Source organism: Canis lupus, chromosome 6 (assembly GCF_011100685.1).
Source record: "Canis lupus familiaris isolate Mischka breed German Shepherd chromosome 6, alternate assembly UU_Cfam_GSD_1.0, whole genome shotgun sequence".
Lineage (NCBI taxonomy): Eukaryota > Metazoa > Chordata > Mammalia > Carnivora > Canidae > Canis > Canis lupus.
Window position 1 is genome coordinate 75,212,511 of NC_049227.1, and position 23,501 is coordinate 75,236,011.

At 42.5% G+C, this 23,501-nt stretch overlaps 1 protein-coding gene across 1 annotated transcript; it reads left to right on the forward strand.

The window, feature by feature from the left end:
- The first annotated feature begins 569 nt into the window (after positions 1-569).
- On the forward strand, positions 570-8,924 carry LOC119876346 (basic proline-rich protein-like). The gene is made up of 2 exons (XM_038538959.1): positions 570-1,503; positions 8,530-8,924. The coding sequence occupies exons 1-2, from the start codon at positions 570-572 to the stop codon at positions 8,922-8,924; spliced, it is 1,329 nt and encodes a 442-aa protein (XP_038394887.1).
- Positions 8,925-23,501: the final 14,577 nt, after the last annotated feature.

A 23,501-nucleotide genomic window follows, 5' to 3' on the forward strand; every position in this document is an offset into this window, starting at 1 on the left:
ACTCCCCTAAAAAAAAAAAAAAAATGAATAAGGGGAAGGAAACAAACAATAAATGGAAACAGAGGTCCCAAATTTGACCCAATTGAAAACCCAAGGTTCACTGGAAAGCTGTGCATACAGCAGGAGGAGCAGGGGCTGCTGCTCGACCCCGGGGCCCTCCACCCGCACCGGGTGTGCCCCCTCCCGAGGGACCCCCGTGCGTCCGGGCCCTGCGGTCCTCGACCCCAGACTTCTCAAGTGTCCCCGCAGGTGTGGCCGCTGCCACCCACCCAGCAAAGGACTAGAATCCAACCGAGTCTTTGGCTCCCACCCCCGGCCCCACAGAATGACACCCTGGGGTCCTCCCCCCAGATAAAACCGCTCCTACGGCCCAACGGGAATCAAGACAGGGGGTCCCGGGGGGTCCCCGGGGGCTCCGCGGTTCCGCACCCGCCTGCAGCCCAGGGCGTGGCCCCGGGGTCCCGGGATCGAGTCCCGCCTCGGGCTCTGCGTCGCCCTCTGCCTGGGTCTCGGCCTCTCTCTGCGTCTCTCATTAATAAGTAAAAAAATAAAACCTTTAAAAAGAAAAGATGGGGTGTCCAGGACGGAAACCGTTATCTGAGACCCAGGCGAGGCGGGGTGGCCATCCCCCACCAGGGTGGCCTTGGGTCCAAGCGGATGGAACAACTCCTGGGGGGGGGGCGGGACTCCATCCCCCCAACACGCCGCGCCCCCAGCCTCCGCCACCGGCTGCCGCGCACCTGCACAGCCTGCGGGGCACCTGCCTGCCTCCCCGGGACGCGCCCCGGCCCCCCGGCCCCCCGGCCCCCCGGACCTCACCTCCCCCCGCAGCCCTCCCCGGCCCCCTCCGCCCCCCGCCCCCCTGCGGCGTCGAGCATCCCGGTGCCCCCCGTCCCCCCGCTCCTCGCATCCCGCTGTCCCCGGAGCACCGGCCTGCCCCGGCCACGACGTCCTCCTCGGACCGACGCCAACGGACACTCCGCGGGGGCCGGGAGGGGCCAGGCCTCCGCCCCGGGTGCACCAGCCCCCCCCCCCCCCCCCCGCGGCTCCATCCCTGCCCCGGCCAGAGCTGCTCCAGCGTCCCGACACCGGGCCTGTGGTTGCAGGGCCTGCGCCGAGAGCCGGGGGCGGGGGGGGGGGGGACAGGCCACCAGCACCTTGCCAGGCCCGGGGGAGACGCCGTGGGGCCGGGCTCGTGGCCCAGGGTCGCACCTGCAGAGCCGCGGGGTCAGCAGGGCGGCCTCGGGGGTCGCGTGGGGGGTCGGTCGGGGCCCCGGGGCGCAGGCAGCCTTGGTGGGGCCTCGGCGGGAAGGGGGCCCCCGCCCGGCAGCTCTCCGACCCCCGCCTGGGCCCCTTGCCTCTGGGGCTCCCGCCGCGTGGTCCCGGCGCCAGGTGACGACCCCAACCTGCACCGCCGCAGGCCCAGCCCTGTAGGGCCCGGAGGGCGGCTGCCCCGGGGCGCTCGGGTCACTCCCCACGAGGCGGGTGGCCCAGCGGCTGCAGGTGCAACACGTCCTCCCCGCTGCACCTGAGCTTTGCTGCAAACAGGGGCTTTACAGGCCCCGAGCCTGTGCCCCCCCTGCCCCCCGATGATGGATGCGGTTCCCGGGAGCTCAGTGTGCTCATTGGAGTCTCCTGGGCCGAACCCGCGCCTCCTGGCCCAGCTCCCCTGCAGGGGCCAGGAGGGAGGGGCGGCTCGGCTTGGCCTCAGTCCCCTGCCACTCCCTCCGCAGTGATGGAGGAGTCACCCGCCGGTGCCCCTTAGCTGCCTGCCAAGCCCCGTGGTACCACTGGAATGAGCCCCCCCAGGGAGTTCACGCAGGGGGGCAGAGCCCGTGTCACACAGGGTGGAGCTCTCCGGGGCGTCACTGCTCCTTAGCTTTCAGCTCCGTGTCCCAGAATGAGAATGGAACCCAAGAATCAGCAACACTGGCTGAATTTTAGCCAGCCGTCTTTTTCTTTTGTTCTTTTGTTTTTTTTTTTCTTTTTTCTTTTTAAGTAGGCTCCAGACCCAGCATGGAGCCCAATGCAGGCCTTGAACTCATAGACCTGAAACTAAGACCTGAGTTGACCTAGAGTCAGATGCTTCGCCAGCTGAGCCACCCGCATGTCCCTAGTCAGCTGTCTTAACACGGGGTGCCTTGGCCTTCCGTGCACCTCCTCACTGGTACCTCCTTACCAACTCCAGAGGCTGGCCCAGTCTAATGGAAGCAACAATTCTTTATTCAAGATTTTTCCCTTTGAAATAAAGAAATCCGGGTATCTCTTGCTTCACCTGATACCCAAAATGTAAATTAAGGTCATACATCTCTCTCTGCACAGGCGGAAGAAAGCCACACTCTAAGCATCACCAAGATAAGGCTTCACTCCTTATCCCCTTGGAGTTCCAGATATTATTGATAGTGGCCAAGGCACTTAATTCTCTTCTCAAAATACACAGCGCTGGGCTCTTCAACAAGGAGTTCAATAGAACTTCCGACATTCTTACCAGTTGCAGGGTACGGGCCTCATCAAGCACCATAACGTCTTAAAGATCAAATTCAGTTACATGAAACGTGGCACATTTTAGTCGTCAGTCAAGTATCCAACCCTGGCCGGTACACAAAACCCTCACTCCAGTTCAAAACTCCAACTCAGTTTCCTTTCCCTGTGCTCTCAAAACATTTGGGGACCAGCTTGGGAGCCTTACCTTACTCTCTCCACAAAACCTCATTAAATGAATAAAAAACTTTTTCACTCCTTCTTGATTTATGTGCAGGTCCCCAATTTTGACATTTAAAACAAATTGTGGATGGGAGCATGTGCCCCATCCCATCTCTGCAAAGTGACTTCAGATATCATCGAAGCTTTAAAAATCAAAAATTATTTTTAAAATAAGCTAAATTTATTCAAAAGGAAAGTGTTCAATGGACCCGGTGCTATTCGAAATAGAAGGAAAATATTTATTGTCCAATGTTGATAAGTTAATTCTGTATGTTAAAAATTTCTAACTAACCAGTAGAGAAAAGGAATAAATAACTTAATATTTAGCGTATAAAAGAAATTGATATGAGAAAAAAAATCCATTTGCCATAAGGAAAGGGTGAAGAAAAAATTAGAAAAGAAATAATGAAAAGCATACAATAATATGTCAAAAATTAAATTATGATTAATTAGGGAAAAATGCAAATTGCCTAAATGTTTCCATAAAAAGATAAGAATTTTCAAGCTATATTTTAAAATTCTGCTCTATGCTGTCTACAAGTACATTCCAAATACAGGAATACACGCATGCTCAAAGTAAAAGGATAAAATAAAATGCAGGGAAATGCCAAATTTAAAAAGCTGACCCAGCAATTAATAATAGATAAAGTGGACCTTAAGACAAAAATTAGTAAAGAAAAAAGAGAGCATTATATGGTAACAAAAAAATTTTTTTTTTGGTAACAAAATTTAAGTGTATATGCATCAAGTAACATAACCTAAAAAATATAAATAAAAAAAACACAAGAAAAAGTCCTCAACTGAGATGGGAGATATCTTTTCAGTAATTGATCGTTCAAGCAGCAAAAGATGAATGTCCCAGAAGCTCTAGAATTTTGACAAGAATGGACATGGTCAGTCTTTTTGAATTTTAATACTCCAAAATATACGTAGTTATGTAACATCTCATTGTGGTATTTCCTTGCATTTCTCATTTATATACAGGCATACCTCAGAGATATTGCAGGTTCGGTCCCAAACCACCACAATAAAGTATCACAATAAAGTAATAAATCTATAAACTCTTTGGTTTCCCAGCACGTAATATGCAAGTTTTGTTGACACTGTACCGTCATCTATTAAGTGTGCAATAGCACCATGTCTAAAAAACCAGTGTACATACCTTAATTTAAAAATATTGTATTGCTCCCAATAAAACAAAACAAAATAAAATAAAAATACCTTATGGTTGACAACTTGCTTTCGTTTCAGCAGTTGTTGTAATTACCGACCGCAGATCACAGTAACAAATACAGTAATAAGGAAAGGGTTTGAAATATGGTGACAATTACCAAACTGCGACCCCGAGACATAAAGTGAGCAAATGTTATTCAAAAAGTGGAGCCGATAGCCTGACTTGATGCAGAGTTGCCACAAACCTTCAATTTATGGTAAGGAAATATCTGCAAAGTGCAATAAAGTGGGGCACAATACAACAAAGTACGCCTGCATGTCCTTTGATGAAGTGGCCGTTCACATCTTTTGCCCCCATGTTTTGGGAGCTTTCTTCCTTACTAAGGAGTTTTGAGAGATTATCATAAATTCTAGTTGCAGTCCTTTATGAAATATATGATTTATGAATATTTTCCCCAGTCTATGGTTTTTCTCTTCATCCTTAGCAATCTTTCAAATTTTCAGATTTCAATTTGGATAAAGCTCAATTTATTAATTCATTCTTTTATAGATTGTGATTCGCATTTTAGTTGTCATATCTAAGAATTCTTTGCCTAAGTCAAAGACAAAATTTTTTCTGCTATGTTTTTTTCTTCTAGAAGTTTTACAACTTTAGGTTTGATGCTATAAACTTGCCCTTAAGCACTGCTTAGTGACAGCTCATCAGGTTTTTATTGTTATTCAGATAAAAATAACTTCTAATTTCTGTTTTTATTTCTTCGTTGACTGCTTATTTAGATGTGTGTTGTTCAATTTCAAATACCTGGGAATTTTCCAGAAATCTTTCTATTATTTATTTTAAATTTGATTTGATTGTAGTCCGAAAACGTACTTTGAATGGCTTGGATATTTCAAAAATGTATTAACACTTGTCTTGTGGTCCAGAATGTGATGTAACTTAATAAATGTTCTTTGTACAGTTGAAAAGAGCCTATAGTCTGCTCGTGTTGAATGTAATAGACTAAAGATAAAAATTAGATCAGGTTAGTTGATAGCTTTGTTCAAACCTTCTCTGTCCTTACCGATTTCCTGTAAACCTGCTCTATCAATTTTTGAAAGAGGGGTATGGATATCTCCAACTATTGCTGTGGATTTACCTATTTCTTCATTCAGTCCTATCAATTTCTGCTTCATGTGTTTTCATGGTCTGTTAGCTGCATAATCATTTACGACTGTTAGGCCTATATCAAAAAATACAAAATAAGACCGTTAAAGGTAAATATGCCTTGTTCATAAATGAGATTCAGTATTACACAAATGCTAATTCTCTGCAAATTGACCCAAGGAATCAATGCTATTCCAATCAGAACTGTAATATGCTTATTTTAGGGGATTTAATTAGTTCTTTTGCATATGAAGGACAAATAGCCAAGAATAGTCCAGATTCTTCAAAAGTAAAGATAAAAGGGATGCTTGTCTTTCTATGTGTTAAGACTTATTATGAATTTGTAGTAATTAAAACATTGTAGTACTGTTCAGGAAGAGAATATTACCAGTAGGACAAAATAAAGAACCAAGAAATCAAGTCATAATTGTTAGACTCGAGTGTGACAGAGTTGTCCCTGCGTATCAGAGGGAAAGAATGGTCTATCCATTTAACAGTACTGGGCACAACTGCATTAATGAAAAAAAAAATCAGATTGCTTTCCTGCCCTGTACCATAAACATAAATCAATTCCATATAATTAAAGTCCTAAATATTAAAAGTAAAAATAAAATTCGGAGAAAACCATATCTAAAATCTTTTGACCGTTGGGTAGAGATGAACCTCTTAAACAAGACATGAAGCTCAATTTGAAAGACAAGGAATTGATGAATTTAACTAACTTAACATAAAAACGTCTATTTAAGAAATTTACTTTAAGCGGAATGAAAATTAAAACCATAAATAGGATCTACTAATTAAAAACATATAACTGACAAAAAATTGTACACAGAATATATCCTTCTTAAATCATTGAAGAAAAGGAAAAAAAAATGAGCACAAAAAAAAAAAAAAAAGACTTGAGGCACAGAGCTGAAGAAACCTGAACTATCAATAAACATAAAACATACTCAGCCTTATTAATAATTAGGGACATAGAAATTAAATCTCCAGTGAATTAGCATTTCATAGCAGACAAATTTACAAAAGTTATAAAGTACAACCACTCTGGAAAATAATTTAGCATCATTTTATAATAAAAGCGATTTTCCTAGGCTGTGTGATACAACTATTTCACTTTTTTTTTTTTTAATCCTAAACAAACAAACTGAATACACATATGCCCCAGGCAACTGTTGAAGACTATACTGGCAACGTTATAGTAGCAGAAAGTCATAAACAAACAAAATATCCATTGAAGTAAAGTAAGTAAATAAATGTTTACATGCTAGAAGAATATGCAGCAATGAAAATAAGAAGCAAACAATAATACATCGTTGCTACGTGGGAAAACATAGATAAATTTTTGAAGTATAAGATTGAGCAGAAAAAAAGTCAATTGTAATCAAATATACAAAGTATGACTAAGCTATAAAAGACACGCAATAGTAAACATCAGATAGGGATACGAGTATATGGTAAAACTAAAGGAAAGGAGGGGGATTAGATATGTAAAATTCAGAACAGTGCTGGAAGAAAAAGATTAGGATTTGAGAGAATTTATAGGAGATTATCAAGCAGATGGCAAAAAATTTTTTTCTGAAAACCATTTGATGGGTATATTATGTATTTTTTAAAAGACTTTATTTTTAATTATTTATTCATGAGAGAGACAGAGAGAGAGAGAGAGAGAGAGAGAGAAGCAGGCTCCATGAAGGGAGCCCGATGTGGGACTCGATCCCAGGACTCCAGGATCACGTCCTGGGCCACAGGCAGGCTCTAACCTGCTGAGCCACCCAGGGATCCCATTATGTATTTTTTACAGATACATTTTATGAATATTACTTCATTGATTCAAAATTTAATATAGATAATGAAAAATTCAGTTTTTTTTTTTAAGAATACGTTATTTATGTTAGAGAGAGAGCAAAGAGGAGGGGCAGAGGGGGGAAAAAGGGGGAGAAACTCTAGTGCGACACCTGGCTCGATCTACCACAACCCTAAAGCCACACCTGGGCCCAAACCAAGAGTTCCACCCTTAACCAACTGTGCCACTCAGGAGCCCCAAAACACAGCTTTCTTCAAATAGGGGCACCTGCCAGTCCGGTCAGCAGGATATGGGACTCTCTGGTTGATCTCAGAGCTGTGAGTTTGAGCCTCTGGTTGGGTGCAGAGATGACTTAAATTAAAAAAAAAAAAAAAAAAAAAAAAGAATGAAGAATAAACCTCAGAGTTCTTCAGATAAAAACAGTTGTAATAAAATGTGTTTTGGCCTGAGGCTTTCAGGAAGAACATAAGACTAGAAGGACATCTGAGGCATAGACGCGCGCGGTGCACGGCTGTGTATCAGGTGTTCACCTCTGTATTTGTACGTTAGACGGTGGAACAGCTCCCGCTGCAGCACCTGTGATACCTTGTGTCTGTGTGTGTGGACTGCACATTCTCCAGGAAGTCAGGCTAGCAAGTTTCATTCACAATTTTTTTTATTTTTGATAAAACAGAAACATAATGCACTATTTGTTTTACATCGATGTGTGACGTTGTAAAATACGATCTTTGCAACAAATGATTTCCCCTTTATGGGTTTGAATGAAACCACGAATTATTAGGGAAGGAAAGGTGTCCAAAAGCTCCCAAGGATGAGATACCACTGGACAGGCCACCACTGAGGTGAGTGAACAGTGCCTGCAAAGAAAAATAGAAAATTCATGATTCACTATGAATATACAAACACAAATATTAAAGGCATTAGAGAACCAAATACAGTTTTACGAAAATGGATGCGTGACCTACGCACTAGGGGAACAATCAACTTAATTAGGGTTTGTTACAGTCGTTCCTCTTTTTGAACGAAGTCCAGCTCTAATTAAAATCTTCTCATTGGATCAGATGGAGTTGCAGATGAGATTAGTTGAAATTATCTATTGTTCTTACTCATTTTAATGGGCTGCATTTCAACAGTAAGGAGACGTGCAAAAGGAAAGCATTTCACAAGCTCTTCAAAAGGGTCTGTTATGATTCTAATTTTAATTAAATTAGATTAGTGGCACATCATTTCTATTACTAAAAATCTCGAGCAATTTCTGAGACTCTCTCCCCCTCCTGTCCCATCCTTGGCCTCATCCATCACACCCAAATTCAACATTACAAAAGCGGTGTTGAGCTCCCGTTATGCCTTCTAGTAAACAACAGAATATTTTTAATAAAATACTCTTCCTTTCCTCTCGGCTGTCCAGCAAGTATAAATAGGACTCAATCTACCAATCACTTCATATCCATGTAAAAGGTAATTCGCCAGTTAAGAAAAAAAAAGGCCATGTGCGGTTACGAATTGCAGTGATGAATAATCCTTCATTTCTCTAGAGCTTCTGTGTTTAACCCCCCCACACCCATTATACTTTGCACATTTCTCCGACTTGCTTCCTATGAATGCAGTGGGACAGGAGAGACTTAGAATTAGACCGCTGTACGTATTTTTCGGTGCCTGGCACTTATCCAGCTGCTTTGGGGGCTCTTTATGTGCCTTTCAGCAGGAGGACGCAGCCGGCTGCCCAAGCGCACCTCTGTGCACCTGTCGGTGCCAATCGAGGGCAGCAGTGTACTGTCTGCTGCGTGGAAGCAGCCAGGTCGTGGGGCAGCGTGCTGGGGCGGGGGGGACTTGGAGCAGACCCTTGACCCAAAGTGGACGGGCCTCGAGGCGACAGCTGGTGGCTGCTGTAGGGAGGGCTCAGGGTCTGCGGAGAGGCCATGGGCCAGGGTGTCCCTGCGGTGGTGCTGGAAGGCCCAGCCACGAGGCCTCTGTGACTGCACCTGCCTAGAAGCGGTCTCTAACCTGCTGAGGATCCGGCTCCAGCACATCCCAAGGCAGAGGCTGGAAACGCCACCGGGTGTCCTCGAGGCAACATTTACTGGTAGTAAAATGTGAGGAGAAGGAGAAGAGCCGCGGCCTGGTGGTCCTGGACCCCACCGGCGTCTCCAAGTGGCAGAGGCAGCCCTGGAATCAGGAGGACGGCCTGGGAAGCAAGACCCAACCCTGGGCTTCCTCAGGAAAGAGAATTCAAAGCATAAGCAGAGGGTGTCACGGCTTCCGGCACTCAGGAGTAAGGCCCGATGCGGCCCTGTTGGGTACCAGGCCTCCGGATAAACACGCAGCCCCGGCCGCGTCTGCTGCAGTGACTGTACCGGACATGGGCCACCCTGGTAGGTATGCAGTGGCGCCTCATTGTTGTTCAGGGACCCGGGGTGCGGAGTAGCTCTTCAGACGCTCGCTTGGTAAGGTGTCGGCTCTGGGCCTTTGCTCATTTTTTATCAGATTATTCATTTTATCGCTGAGTGTTGAGAGGGGTTTGTGTCTTCTGGAAGAGTTCTCCAGCATGTAGGTGTTCACGAATATTCTCTCCCAGCCTGTGGCTTGTCTTCTCAGCCCCTGCTGGTGTCTGTTGCAAAGCACAGTGAAGACCACCAAGGATTTCTTTCATGGATCCTGCCTTTGGTGTTGTGCTGGCAGGTCCTCAGTGATGGGGGCGCAGGGCCCGCGGGGCCAGAGCACAGCTGAGGCCCCCAGGAGACCCCCCGGGGGGGGGAGCAGCTTTCCTCAGGACGCTTCCCGTGGTCTTTAGGACAACGTCTTGCTAGAGGGAAAAGCAGTCTTTTCCTGACAATGGCAGGGCCTCCCGCACCTCCCATGTCCTCTTAGCACAGGAAAATCCTTTTGAAATCTCCTTTTTGCTTACGTCCCCCAACTCCCAACTCCCGGGTGTAAAATGGGCCACCCTCCCAGGCCCGGGGCAGCCCAGCCGCCCTCCTGCCCATGGGGCCCATCCCCTGGGCCTTCATAAAACCCCCATTTTGCACCAAAGACGCCTCAAGGATTCTTTCTTGGTCATCGGCTCCGGACCTCACCTACGTTCCAAAACTTCATCACCGTCATGCCCCAGGTTATCCAGACGGTCTTTTATATTATCTTTTGGAGCTTTATGGTTTTATATTTACATCCAGCTCCATGACCAATGTTGAGTTAATTTTCTTGGAAGGTGTCTAAATTCGTTTTCTTGTATGTGACGTTGAGTTGTTCCAACACCGTTGGTTGAAGAGAATATCTTTTCTCCAATGTGTTGTCTTGCTCCTTTGTCAAAAGTCAATTGACTCTATTTATGTGGGTCAATCTCTTGGCTCTCTATTCTGTTCCCTTGATTCCTCATCTGTTCTTTCAAAAATATCATGCTCTCTTGATTACTATAGTTTTATGGTAAATCTGTGTGATTGCATGATTTTTTTTTGAAATTGTGTGTGTGTGTGTGATAGTGTGATTTAAAATAAGAAATATATACTTCGTCTTTATCCCCCTCCCAGAGGATAAACAGCTTCTAAAATCACTGGAATTTCCTAAATAAGAAGAGCAAAAAGGTGAAAGGAATGTCTTTCGTTTCTCCCAAGAAGTCCCTTTCACCCAGGCATCTTTTATGTTACAGAGATGACTTTTGAGAAGTCCCTAAGGAGAAGCAGCTGGTTTCCAGGGGAACGACATCTGTGATTAGGAGGGTAGGACTTCCAGCCCCATCTCCCAGCCGGAGGAGGTTGCGGAGAGGAGGCTGGAGACTAAATCAAGGGCCAAGGACGGACAGGGACGCCTCGCTTTATTGGGCTTCTCTTTACTGCACTTGGCAGATACTGCATTTTACACACACAGGTTAGTGGCCCCCCTGCTTCCCGCAAGGCTGTCAGCATCCTCCTTCCAACAGCATTTGCTCACTTCACGTCTCTGTGTCACATTTCGGTAATTCTCACAATATCCCATTTTTTTTTCATTATCATTACATTTGTTTTTTTTAAAAAAAAAAATCTTGCTTTTATTTATTTATTTGTTTGTTTATTTATTTATTTATTTATTTATTTATTTATTTACTTATGAGCGAGAGAGCTTGTGCACACACAGGTGCACTCTGGAGCGGGAGACAGGGGATGGTGGGGGTGGGCAGGGGGCAAGGGAAAGAATCCCAAACAGACTCCACACTGAACATAGTGCCCAACACAGGGCTCCAGCTCACAACCCTGAAATCATGACCTGAGCTGAACCTAAGAGTCGGGCGGACGCTTAACAGCTGAGCCACCCAGGCGCCCCATTGTCGTTACATGTCTTATGATGATTTGTGATCAGTGATTATGACTTGCTGAAAGCTCAGATGATGGTTAACATGTGTTAGCAGGAAAGCACTTTAAAATCAGGCACATTTTGAAGACATAATGCTGTTGCACACTCGATAGACCACAGGATACTGCAAACATAACTTTTATAGGTACTGGGAAACCAAAAAATTCATGTGACTGACTTCATCGCAGCATCCGCTTTCTTGTGGAGGTCTGTAACCAAACCCTCACTGTCTCTAGGTGTGCTTGTAATCCATCACGCCTGGGGAATAAAGCCTCTATAAAAATCCCTGAGGTACAGAGTCCAGAGAGCTTCCAGGTTCATGGACATGTAGCGGCACCAAAAGGATAGCATGCCAGCAGAGGGCATGGAAGCTTCCTGCCCCCATACCTGCCCGCACACCTGCCCACACACCTGCCCTCATACCTGCCCACACACCTGCCCGCACACCTGCCTGCACACCAGCCCGGATACCTGCCCATATCTGCCTGCATACTTGCCCTCTTTCCTGCCCATACGTGCTCTCTTACCTGCACATACCTGCCCTCAGACTTGCCCACACACCTGCCCACATGTGCATCCATCTTTTTCACTGACTGTTCCTGAGTTGTATCCTTTTGTAATAAACTCGAAATTAGTAGGTAACTGCTTCCGGAGTCCTATGAGCCATTCTGGCATATTACCAAACCTGAGGAAGAGGTCAGTGGAACCTCCAGTTTATCGCCAGCTAATCAGAATCCCGGGTGATCACACCTGGACTTGTGATGGGCGTCGGAAGTTGCGGGATGGGGCAGTGTTCTGGGGCTCTCTTAAACGGTGGGATAAGGGCTTATTCCAGGCAGACAGTGCTGGCCCCGAGGAGAGTCGTGGGACATCCAGTTTGTGTCTGTAAGAAACTGGAGAGTCGGTTGCTGCATCGGACACCCACATTTACAGTGTCGGAAGTCATGAGTCATGAACAGGGAGAAACAGTCTTTCTTTCAAACTTAGAGTTGAGTAGTGTCAGTTCCCTAATTTTATTCTTTCTCTTCAATACTGTACTGGCTCTTCTGGCCTTCTGCCTCTCCATACAAAGTTTAAAATCAGTTTAAAGGGACTCCTAGGGGGGCTCAGCGGTTGAGCGTCTGCCCTTGGCTCAGAACGTGACCCCGAGGTTCTGGGATCGAGTTCCCACGCTGGGCCCCCCACAGGGAGCCTGCTTCTCCCTCTGCCTGTGTCTCTGCCTCTCTCTCTGTGTCTCTCATGAATAAAATCTTTTAAAAATAAAAAGTAAAAAAAAAATCAGTTTATAAATATACACAAAATCACCTGCCATAATTGTGTTGAATCTCCCGATGAACTCAGAAAGCACTGATACCTTGATCATACTGAGTCTTCCTATCCATGAACATTGAGCATTTCATTTATTTGTGTTGTTCTTTGATTTCATGTGTTGTGTCTTATAGTTTTTTTGTGGATAGATTCTGTACCGATTTTGTTAGACTTAAACCTGTTTCATTTTTGGTGGTTCTAATGTAAATGGTATTGCATTTTTCATTCCAGATGCCATTTCTTCGTTGCTGGTATATTGGACAGTAATTGACTTTCACGTATTACCTTTGTATCGTTTGATCTTGCTATAATTGCTTACTAACCTTAGGAGAACTTGAAATCCCAAGTTTACTAAACACAAAAAGGTACACAGCTAAATGTAGTGTAGTCAGCTGCTGAGAGACAAAGACAAATAAAATAGTTTAAGAGCAAAAAAAAGAAAACTCATATACAAAGAAGCCGCAACGTGATTAAAAGTTCAGTCTTCCTCAGCAACAAGGGAGGGTGGTATAATTTAAAGTACTGGAGAAAAAAAAAAAATTTAATCAAGAATTCTACACCCAGCAAAACTGATGTTAAAAGTGAAACCAAAGCGATGACCATTCCTTTATAAACACAATGGACGGAATTTGTTTCGGGCAAATCTGATCTAAGCTGGAGCAAAGCAAAGCAAAACTAAAGGAAGTCCTTCAGGCTGAAAGGAAATTTCAACAGATAATAACTTAAATCAAAAAGAAGGCATAAAAAGCAGGGAAAATCTCAAGCCTGTGAGCACATGTCAAATAAAGGAAGGAGAAGGAGGGAGTCACACATACACACCCACAAGGGGCGGGAGAGGGGACAGAGACAGAGCTTGAATTTTTCTTCGATTCACTTAGTTTCTCAAAGAAAGAAACTTTTTTTCCCCTATTCTTTCCTTAGAATTTTAGTCCTCTTCAAAATGGCATGAAAACTAAAAATGTTTAATTCCTTTTGGCAGCACCACCTTTGGAGATTGTCCATTGGTTTCCACATCCCAGACTCCTAAACCTGCTCCTATTGTTGCTTACTTACTATTTCTTTTGATTCTACGAGCTGCCCAGTATCTACCCAACATATTCTTTCGGTGCCTATGTTAATCCAAGAATTTGTGTTGTTTGAAATTGAAGGCAGATAATGTTTCTTTCTCAAGAAATAGCAGTAGCTATTTTTTCACCATTTATTCATCAAGTCATTATATTTATTAAATAACCGCTGTGCTAGTTCCTGGGCTTACGTTAGTTAAAAAGATAGATTTGTTTCTCTGTCTCTGCCCTCATAGAACTACCAATTATACAGGTGATCAGAAATTAAACCCCCCAAAAATCATACTTCCTTTCAATTAAAACTGTCATAAACTCTACAGAAGAAAAAATATTACGAGAATAAAAAATAGGGTACGCAATTGCCTATGGATGGTCAGGGAAGACTTCTCTGACTTTTAAATTGAGTTGCAATACAGAATTTTCCAGGGGTACAGATTATGGGATGCTTAACTAGCATGTCGTTTAATTGGTTGTATCTGTAAATCATTTTCAAATCCCAGAGACACTCCATGAAGAACCACAGCACATTTGTTTTTTCTTCATCTATTGTCTACTCATCAAATAAAAAACCTGTTTATACAAAGCTGATCTCGCTCAAATCCCTGGAGACAGGCTGGAAGCATATTTATATTATGGAAACACTTGATGTTATTGATCTGTGGGTAGTAGCCTAGTTGGACTCTCTCTGCATAAAAGTTTTCTCTTTCTATATCTTACTAATTGTCAGGGAAAAAAATGACATGACTACAGATCTTTAACACACCATCCGTTTAAAAACAAACTGCATGCCTGCAAGCCACAAAAGAAGGTCAAATGAATAGCCTCAGTGTCATATTGCCAACATTCTCTACTACTTGAATATTTAGGCCATTATTTTTAATTGCATCTCTAGATACAAAGAGGGTCAGCATGCCATATTTTCAAAGCAATGCTTAAAACTTAAAAGGAAGTACTGTGTGAACCATGAACAATTTAACAAGCCCAAACTTCAAGCATCATATAGTTTTATATGAAACATGTGGTATTTTTGGTTGCAAATAATGGAACATTTGCAAACTAGCAAAATATCACTGATTTCTGCATCAATGCAATACTTTCAGTAGGTGTAATAGAGACGGATTCTATTGTAAATTGTTTAGAAAAGGTTTCTTATCATATATGATACAAAATACATCAAAGAAAAAATTATATTTATTATGAGAGAAAATATATTTCATAAACAGAAAAGCTTTATAGCTACCAAAAATGGCAACTGTCCAATGTTTGGTATCTGTGTCTTTCACACAAAAAATATTGTGGCTGTAGTGGTTTAAAATATTACCCTTTAAAAACATCAAGCAATTGTGCAAATAGATTATAGGTAGGATGTTTAAATCATGACCACAAGTGAATTTGTTGTAAACACAAAACCAGTTCTTGTCAAACGTGGATGAAACGTCAAAACTTCTATTTAACATTATACTTCAGGCTGGGGTATGTAAAGAGGTAAGAATAATATTTACTTTTATTTACATTTAGATATTATGTGTAAAATATATTTATATTTATTATTATTTATTTTTATTATAAGAATATTAATTTATAGAAGAACCAAGACCACCTTTATTTGCGGATGTGTTATCTATACATATAGAAAACACAAGAGGGGTGCCTGGGTAGCTCAGTAGGTTGAGCATCCGACTCTTGATTTTTGCTCAGGTCATGATCTCAGGGTCTTGAGATGGAGCCCCGCATCAGGCCCTGTGCTTAAGATTATCTCTCTCCCTCTTCCTGCCCGTCTACTCCCTTTCTTTCTCAAAAAACAAAAACAAGACCCAGGAAAGTCTCTAGATAAATTACCAGAAATGATAAAAAGTTTAGAAAAGCTTCTAGATATGAGATCAGCATGCAGAAATCAATTACATTTCTATAGACCATGAAAAAACCTTTTAAAATACTGTTTTAAAAGATTATTTCGACAACAACCACATTTAAAAAGTGTTTAAAAATAAATATGTGAAATTTAAAGGAGAAAATTACAAGACTTTATTGCAAACATTACAGAAAGACTATTTGTAGAGTGTATCATGTTTATATACATCAAATGGCTCAATACCATGAAGATGTCGAATTAATATATAAACTTAAAACAACTACGATGAAAATCCCAAAGTGATTCTAAACTTTGTATACAAAAAAGAATTTTTAATGAACTTTGTATATAAGAACAGAAGTCCAAACGAAATACTCCTATTGAAAATAAGTAAGATGGTGGGACTTACTTTACTCTAGACAGTAAGCCTTATAATAAAGCTACAGTAATTAGAACCGTGAAGTAATAACACAGAAATCAACAAATAGTAATGAAGCAAAATAAATGTTTGAGAACAAAATATATAATGAAATGTAATGTCTTACAGCAGCAGCATGCAAATCAGTGGAGGATAAAACGCAGTATTCAACACACAGGCCTGGCGTTATCCACAAGGAAAAAAATTAGATCTTAATTGTCACTCCATAGAACACACAAAATAAATTCTCTGACTTTAGGATCAGCACCAGATGCAGAAAAACCAGCAAAAACAGACTTTTTTTTTTAACCAGATTCCACAGTCCTTAAAGAAAGTCAAGTCCCTAAATAAATTCTTATTCTCTGTCATTCCTAGAGCTTCCTGATTGAACCAATCTTTGCAAAGAGTCCACTTGGCTGAACGCCACTGTGTCTCCTAGAATTCCTTCCTCTGCAGGCTGCTGGGGGTTAGATGTGGCCACCAGAGAAACCTGCTGGAGAAACTTGGAGGAAGAGAACAGTAAGCATGTTGACTCTTGGAAGGTCCAAGTAGGCTGGGTGCCCTCCTGCCTTAGACACACTTGTGCAGGCAGGTGCCTGGGCTTGTTGGCACGGCCGGTCGCTGAGTTCCACAGCCTTTTGAGCTCCAATGGGGTATCTCGCTTTGGGTTTTCCACCTCCTGGGCCAGGTGTCCTTGCGGCTCTGTGACGAGTGGCAGCCAGCCTCCCACGCAGGTCATCCTCTGTTGCAAATTGGTGGCTTGGGAACAAGGAGCACATGATGCCCAATGAGAAACAAGGGCAGGCTCCATCCAGTTGGCTCCTCGAGGTTCCAGTTATGCTGCTCTCCAAGGTTGACATGTGCCTTCCCTTCCCTATTGCGTACCCTGTGGCTTTAGGATCAGCACCAAATGCAGACAGAAACGACAGAAACAAGACTTTTCACCAGATTTCACAGTGACAGTGAAAAGTCCCTAAATAAATTCCTTTTCTTCGTCATCACTAGTGGTTCTGCTTCCTGAATGTACCAACTGATACACCACCTTCATGGGAGAGGCGACATTCTAAAATTCTTACAGGATGGTAGCAAGATATTTTTGTGATTTCAGAAGAAAAATTAAAAAAAAAAACTAGATACAAAGCCATAAAAACATCGACAAATTCATTAATACTGTCACTTAAAAACTTTTGTTGGTCAGAAAAGATCATATAAAAATGAAAAGGCAAAAAAAAGAAAAAAGAAAGAAAAAGAAAAGAAAAGAAAAGAAAAGAAAGAAAAGAAAAAGAAAAGAAAGGAAAGAAAAGAAAAAAGAAAAAGAAAAGAAAAAGAAAAGAAAGAAAAGAAAAAAAGAAAAGAAAAAAGAAAGAAAAGAAAAAAGAAAGAAAAGAAAAGAAAGAAAAGAAGAAAAGAAAAAGAAAAGAAGAAAAGAAAAGAAAAGAAAAGAAAAGAAAAAAGAAAAGAAAAAAGAAAAGAAAAGCCCCAGACTTGGGAAAAGATATTTGCAACACACGCAACAGAGAAATTAAGGATTTCTTAATCTTAATAATCTAAGGATTATTACTTAGAATATAAAAAACAGTCCACATATCAGCCAATACAACTGGTAGGGAAAGGATATAAATGGATAATTTACCGAGGATTTATCTCAAATGTCCAATAAGCCTATTTAAAGATAGTGTATCTCAGTGATCAAAAAAAAATGCCACTTAAAATATAATAAAATATCTTTCACACCTATTGTATTGGTAAAAACTAAGAACTCTGACCATCTTGAGGGCTGGCAAAGGTGTGGATGAAAGCCAATACTTGTGTACTTTTGGTAAGAACGCACATCCATACGACCACCTGGAAGAAAAATCTGGCAATAACCAATAAAATTGAAGGTGTAAGTACCCTAACCCAGCAATTTTATTCCGAGATATACACCCTGGATGAACTCTTGCTTGTGAACACAAGTGGACATGCATTTTAAAAAGACACAAGTGAATTCTTGGCAGAGATATTTATGATAGCAAAACTTAATGTCCCATTAAAAGGAGGTAGACAAATGTCTTGTGTTCAATTCATACAATGCTGTACAATAGTGAACACGAATGAACCAAGGTTACATAAATGAATAGGGATGAATTTCATGAGCATCGTGGGAGGGGGATGAAGCTTCGGGAGAGTACTTGAAGAATGACGCCACTCCTATATAAGTGAATCCATACAAGACAACGATACACGTATTCGTATCTAAGGAGATACACGTTGGTTATGAAAGTAAATGCACGGGGAATGATGAACATCGAACTCAGGAGAGGGATTATCTTGGTGGAGGTGAAGTGGGTCATGAAGCAGACCCCGGAGACTCTGGTCAGGAAGGGTCAGACAGCAAGCTCCCACTCTCTAGTTTTAAATTCAGACAAGTGTTTTGAGAGTTTTGCGGATCCCTCTTTTCCTGTGATTTCTTATGAGAATCTGCTGAGAACAGCTACAACTCCAGGAGTAAAACACCATTCCAGGTCTTCTCCAGATTTTATCAAAAGGCAACTCAGACCTAACAACTCCAGTAGCAGTGAAAGCCGTGCCACCCAGCAAAGGGTTCCTCACTAACTATGGAGGACCCAACGTCCGAGGCGTTGGCAACAAAGAAAACTGGTGAAGAAATTCTAGTGGATCCACTCATTGTAGACACCGAACAGATAGAGATGGAAGCAGAGCTGGGCTTGCTTTGTTGTTCACATTGCCTTACATCCTCCTCCCTCTTTAAAAACCAACGCAGATTAAAGATGAACACGGACACTGATGTCATAAAAAAAAATAAAATAAAATTGTTTCTTAAACGCAAAGAATCTCTGCGGAGGCCGAAGCCAGGGCCCCGAGGCCGAGGGCCTATCAAAGTCTTTCAGATGCACGCCACAGGACTGGCCACCCGATAAAGCTGCTGCCTCTGCCACAGCCAAGGATCCGCCAAATCAGAGACCTGCGCCCCTGGCTGCCAACCCCAGAGCCACGCTGCCAGGAACGCGTGTACAGTACGTTTGCGGGCAGGGCCTCCTGGACGGTCTGTCTCACGCTCAGGTCATGATCTCAGGGTCCTGGCATCGAGCCCCACGTCTGAGCCTGGCTCTCTGCTTAGCAGAGAGTCTGCTTTTCCCTCTCCCTCTGCTCCTCGCCTTTCACATTCTTTCTCTCTCTCTCTCTCTCTCTGAGATAAATTAAAAAAATATTTTTTTTAAAGATGCATTTGTGTGTATTTCCAGTGCCACCATCAGGGAGCCCTGCGTCAGGAAGTTCCCCCGGTGGCTCCTGACTCCAGAATCACGAAGCCCCTGCCACAATCTGCTCCTGCAGACGGGAACCCTGAACCCAACTTCTTTCCCCACGTAACTCAATTCTAAATCAGAGCTTCACAGGGTTGCTTTAGCTGGCGCAGCCTGAATCACACACATCTGTCCCCTGGCTGAGAGAAAAACTGCGAAATATAGGTTTATTCTTCTTTAGAAAAATGAGGCTGATGGTGCGGAGCACTTAGGAACAGAGGGTATTCAGAATGTTTAGGCAGACTACAAGAGTCCCTGGGAGTGACAGGCGGGGAAACGTCGACTTTCACCTGCATTCTTCTACGCCGTTGGTATGTTTTGCTGCTCGTTTTTAATTTTTTCACCATGGGCATATGCTTGTTTTTTTTTTTTTCTGTTTTTTTTTTTCCTTTTTTTTTTTTAATCATGTTACAGAAACCGCGGGTTGCCTTTCAATATGCTGCTGAGCATCTTTCTCATTAATAGGAAGAGAACCTGGCCATTAAGATAAACAATGAACTTCTATGTGCAAATTCCAAGAAGTCTCTTAAAAGGGAAAAAAATAAATAAGAGAATCTTCTTGGCATTTTCTTCCTATTTCTTGGAACGTAAATACAATGACTGACTTGATCGGCCACTTAAAATCGTAACCAATGTGCTAAAATGGAAAAAACAGCAAGAGAGAAAGAACCTAGATCTCTATTAAAAGTGGAAGCTAAGCTTTTGTTATGTGAACACACGTACAACAGAGAAAAATAAATGTCTGTCTTATTTAAGCCACTGTCAGGGCCAGGGTGGATGGTGGGAGGTTGCGTCTTCGTTACTAGAAGCCTAACCCTATCCTAACTGATATGGAAAGTAGTATCACTATATTTTTTTTTTTAGAGAGAGAGAGAGAAAAGAGAAGGGGGGGGAAGGGAAAGGGGGGGAAGGGGGGAAAGGGAAAGAGAAGGGGAGGGAAGTAGAGAGTCTTAAGCAGGCTCCATGCTCCATGTGACATCATGGCCTAAGCCAAAATCAAGAGTTAGTCACTTAACCAACGGAGCCATCCAGGTGCCCCTGTAGCATCATTAGTTTTTTTTTTTTTTAAGGTTTTATTTATTCATTAGAGAGAGAGCGAAAGAGCGTGCACACACAAGGTGGGGGGAGGGACAGAGGGAGAACCCACTCTCCGCTGAGCAGGGAGCCCGACCCAGGACCCCGGGGTCATGACCTAAGCCAGAGGCAGGTGCTTAACCAACGGAGCCACTCAGGCACCCCTGTAATATCACTATTTTTAAATCTACTTAAAAATCAACCTTAAGGACAACCAGACAAATAGCCTTAGGATTAAGAGTCTTGTACTTTAATAAATCCATATAGTAACATGCCACGGGAATGTGCCTAATCTTTTGGATTACTCAATATGAATACAAACTTCACATCTTTTTCAACAATGAGTGATGTTAATCTTCTTTCTAGCCTGTCAAGTTTTTCAACACTGTTCATGTAGATTCTACTCCAAAACGGAATTCATGATCTAGAAGATCCTGCTTCATGTTAACCACGGAGCACAGATTATTTTTAGCTCTTAATTTTACTGCCCTCTTAACACAGCTGTAGATTAAATTTCATAATTATATTTTAGTTATTTTGTGTTTAATTAACTAAATTATCAGCACCTAATTAATTAATTAAAAATCATTGCAAAACTGGAGTAAACCAGGCCCTGGTTAGGTGCTGCCGATACAATGATGAATATCATAGTCTAGGACACCGGATGGGCTCATAGTTTGATGGGGGGACCCTGGGCACAGAAACCTTTACCATTCATTCTAATAACTACTACAGTACATGATTATTAATGGCTCTAAAGTACCACTTGAGGCACCAAAGTACTACTAAAGGCACATCCTAGTCACCGCTGATTAACCTTTAGTGCTCTCACTCTGACTTCCAGCTCTTTTAAAAAAAAACTTCGAGTCACACCTACGTATTCTCACTACCGTGTCACTCTATAGGCTGGTACTGATCCCTGCTCTCATTTTGATAAACAATTTGCAAGCAATGTTTTAAAAACATCAGACTTACGAATTCTATTTCCACTTTTGACGTAGAGCAACTTTTCCCTAAATTTTTCATCATCTGAAAATTTGTCTCAAATACCCAGGCAAACGAACCTACAGGTGTACATTGCTAAGTATCAGACAGGACTCATTTCCCACTCACGGACCGCATTAAAAAAGTATGTTCTCTAGATCGGCGAAAACTAACTGCCTTCTCTTTATAATTGTCTTGTAAGTAGTGAACTCACATTTTGGAAGAAAGCTTTCTAAGCCATTAATCTTTAGTTTCGTCAGTGAAAATATGATACGAGACAGAATCAAATCTTCCTGAAAGAGATATTTTACATGTATTGTTTCTTCTTTATTCACAAGGATGATCACTTTATCACTATGCAAAATAACTCCGTGACTGGAAATGAATGGGCCTGAGCAGTAGATTATAAAATACTATAATCTATTGATATCTGTCTAATGATACCTGAATGGGCAGATATCAAAGTCCTGAGGCTTAGAACCAATAGGAAGCCTCACCTGTCTTCCTAGTGCAGTATACAATTAGTAATCACATAGCAACTAGGAAACGTAACAGGCCGTTATGAGAATTAACCCGGTATCGAGGAAGCTGAGGTATTTCCGTTAAGACTTGGTGTGTAAGCACAGTCCTGCCTCACTCTCAGCGCAGCTATATTTCTCTTATTCAAAAAGCCAGTAAGATGCATTGTATTTTTAAAGGCCAGATGCTTGGGGGCAAAACAAACAGCTAGCATGAAAGGGCTAAGCCAGCAGATCAAATCACATAATGAAAAAAGTTTAGGGAAAGAAGTGTTACGTGAATTGTGTGGCTATCAATAAAAGCATAATATTGACATACTACTTCTTTGGGAGGCAATGGGGAGATTTCAGGAGGAGTTGCAGGCTGAGACAGCCGGGATCTCAGGAGACACGAGGCGGCGGCATGCTGAATGCATCAGAGTTGATGAAGTATACCCTCCGGTAACCTAGCAAATAATGAGTTACAATCATCTAACGGAGGCTAAAAATAAGGAATCAACCCAATTTCCCCTTCTTTCCCATTTGAGCCTAATGCTGGCGGCATTCTGCAAAAGGGAAAGAACTGCATTACTTAGAATAACTTTCAGTTCTCCAAAAATTCTCTTATAATAGGTCTTACATATTTGTGTGACTTTAAATATCATTAAAACAGCCACCAGATGTGTTAAGAGTTTACACACCAAGCAGTGTTATCCAATGATTTTGAAAGAAAAAGGAAAGATACGGTCTTTTTTTTTTTTTTTTTTTTTTTTTTGGTAAATTCACTTAGAATATTTCAGAGGGAGTGTTTCTTTTTCTCTTTCTTTCTTTCTTCTTTCTTTCTTTCTTTTTTTCTTTTTTTTTTTTTTTTTTTTTAGAGAAAGAGAAAGGGTAGGGGAGGGGCAGAGGGAGAAGGAGAGAGAGAATCTTAAGCAGGCTCCATGCCCAGCGCAGAGCCCACGGCGACACGCAACCTTATGACTCTGAGATCATGACCTGAGCCAAAATCGAGGCCAACGCTTCAGCGACTGAAGGCACCCCAAATGGAGAATTTCTGCCATTAGCCAACTGAGCTTATGAAAATGACATGATGGACATTCACTAGGTGTACCAGTTACGTAGTTGGGTTTACTAACAACATGCCTCTGTTCATCATACGTTCGCTGAGTTCCTGTGTCAGATACTGTGCTACGGTCTGTGGAGGAACGAAGTTTGGATGCATGAGCTCTATGCTAAAGGAGCTTACCCCGTAATACGAGAGACCATACGACTGACAGGACCCCACTGTAGACTGTGATAGACGCCTGTAGACAAGTAGAGTAAACGTGCCGTGGTGGTGGCCTCAGTGATGAGGAAAGGAAGAATAATATTTATTCATTCGCTCGGCAAATATTTTAAGGAATCTTCTAGGCATTGGGGATAGATTGGTAAACAAGATAGACAGGGACCAAGCCCTTCTGTGCTTTTACAAAGGTTAACCCACTTTGTCTTCATGAGAACTCAGTAAGACAAGTATTATTCTAAGAGGGTGACTGTTTTACTGTTTGGAGCATAAATAATGGCCTCCCAGGAGTGTTGAAAGCACACAGTTTAGAATCGCAGGAAATCTAGTCTCCCGACTCCTGTCCTCCCTACAACATAGCCTGAAGTGCTAACATATATCAAAGGACCGGTCCTATTTGTTTTCACTTTTTGGCTGGGGATAGAATATAAAAGCTCCCACTTGAGGAGGGAGATCTCTAGGGTTGATAACAGATGTTCCTGCACGGGACTATTCCACATCCCATCCTCAAGGTGACTGACGCGGCCAGGAATGGATCAGTGATTTCTGTGAAAAACAAGAACCAAA

Bases quoted from the DNA above. Each gene is read 5' to 3' on its own strand.
- LOC119876346 (XM_038538959.1), top strand. From the start codon at position 570: ATGGGGTGTCCAGGACGGAAACCGTTATCTGAGACCCAGGCGAGGCGG. The intron at 1,504-8,529 runs GTGCAACACGTC...TGTGCCTTTCAG, and splicing joins GGGTGGCCCAGCGGCTGCAG to CAGGAGGACGCAGCCGGCTG.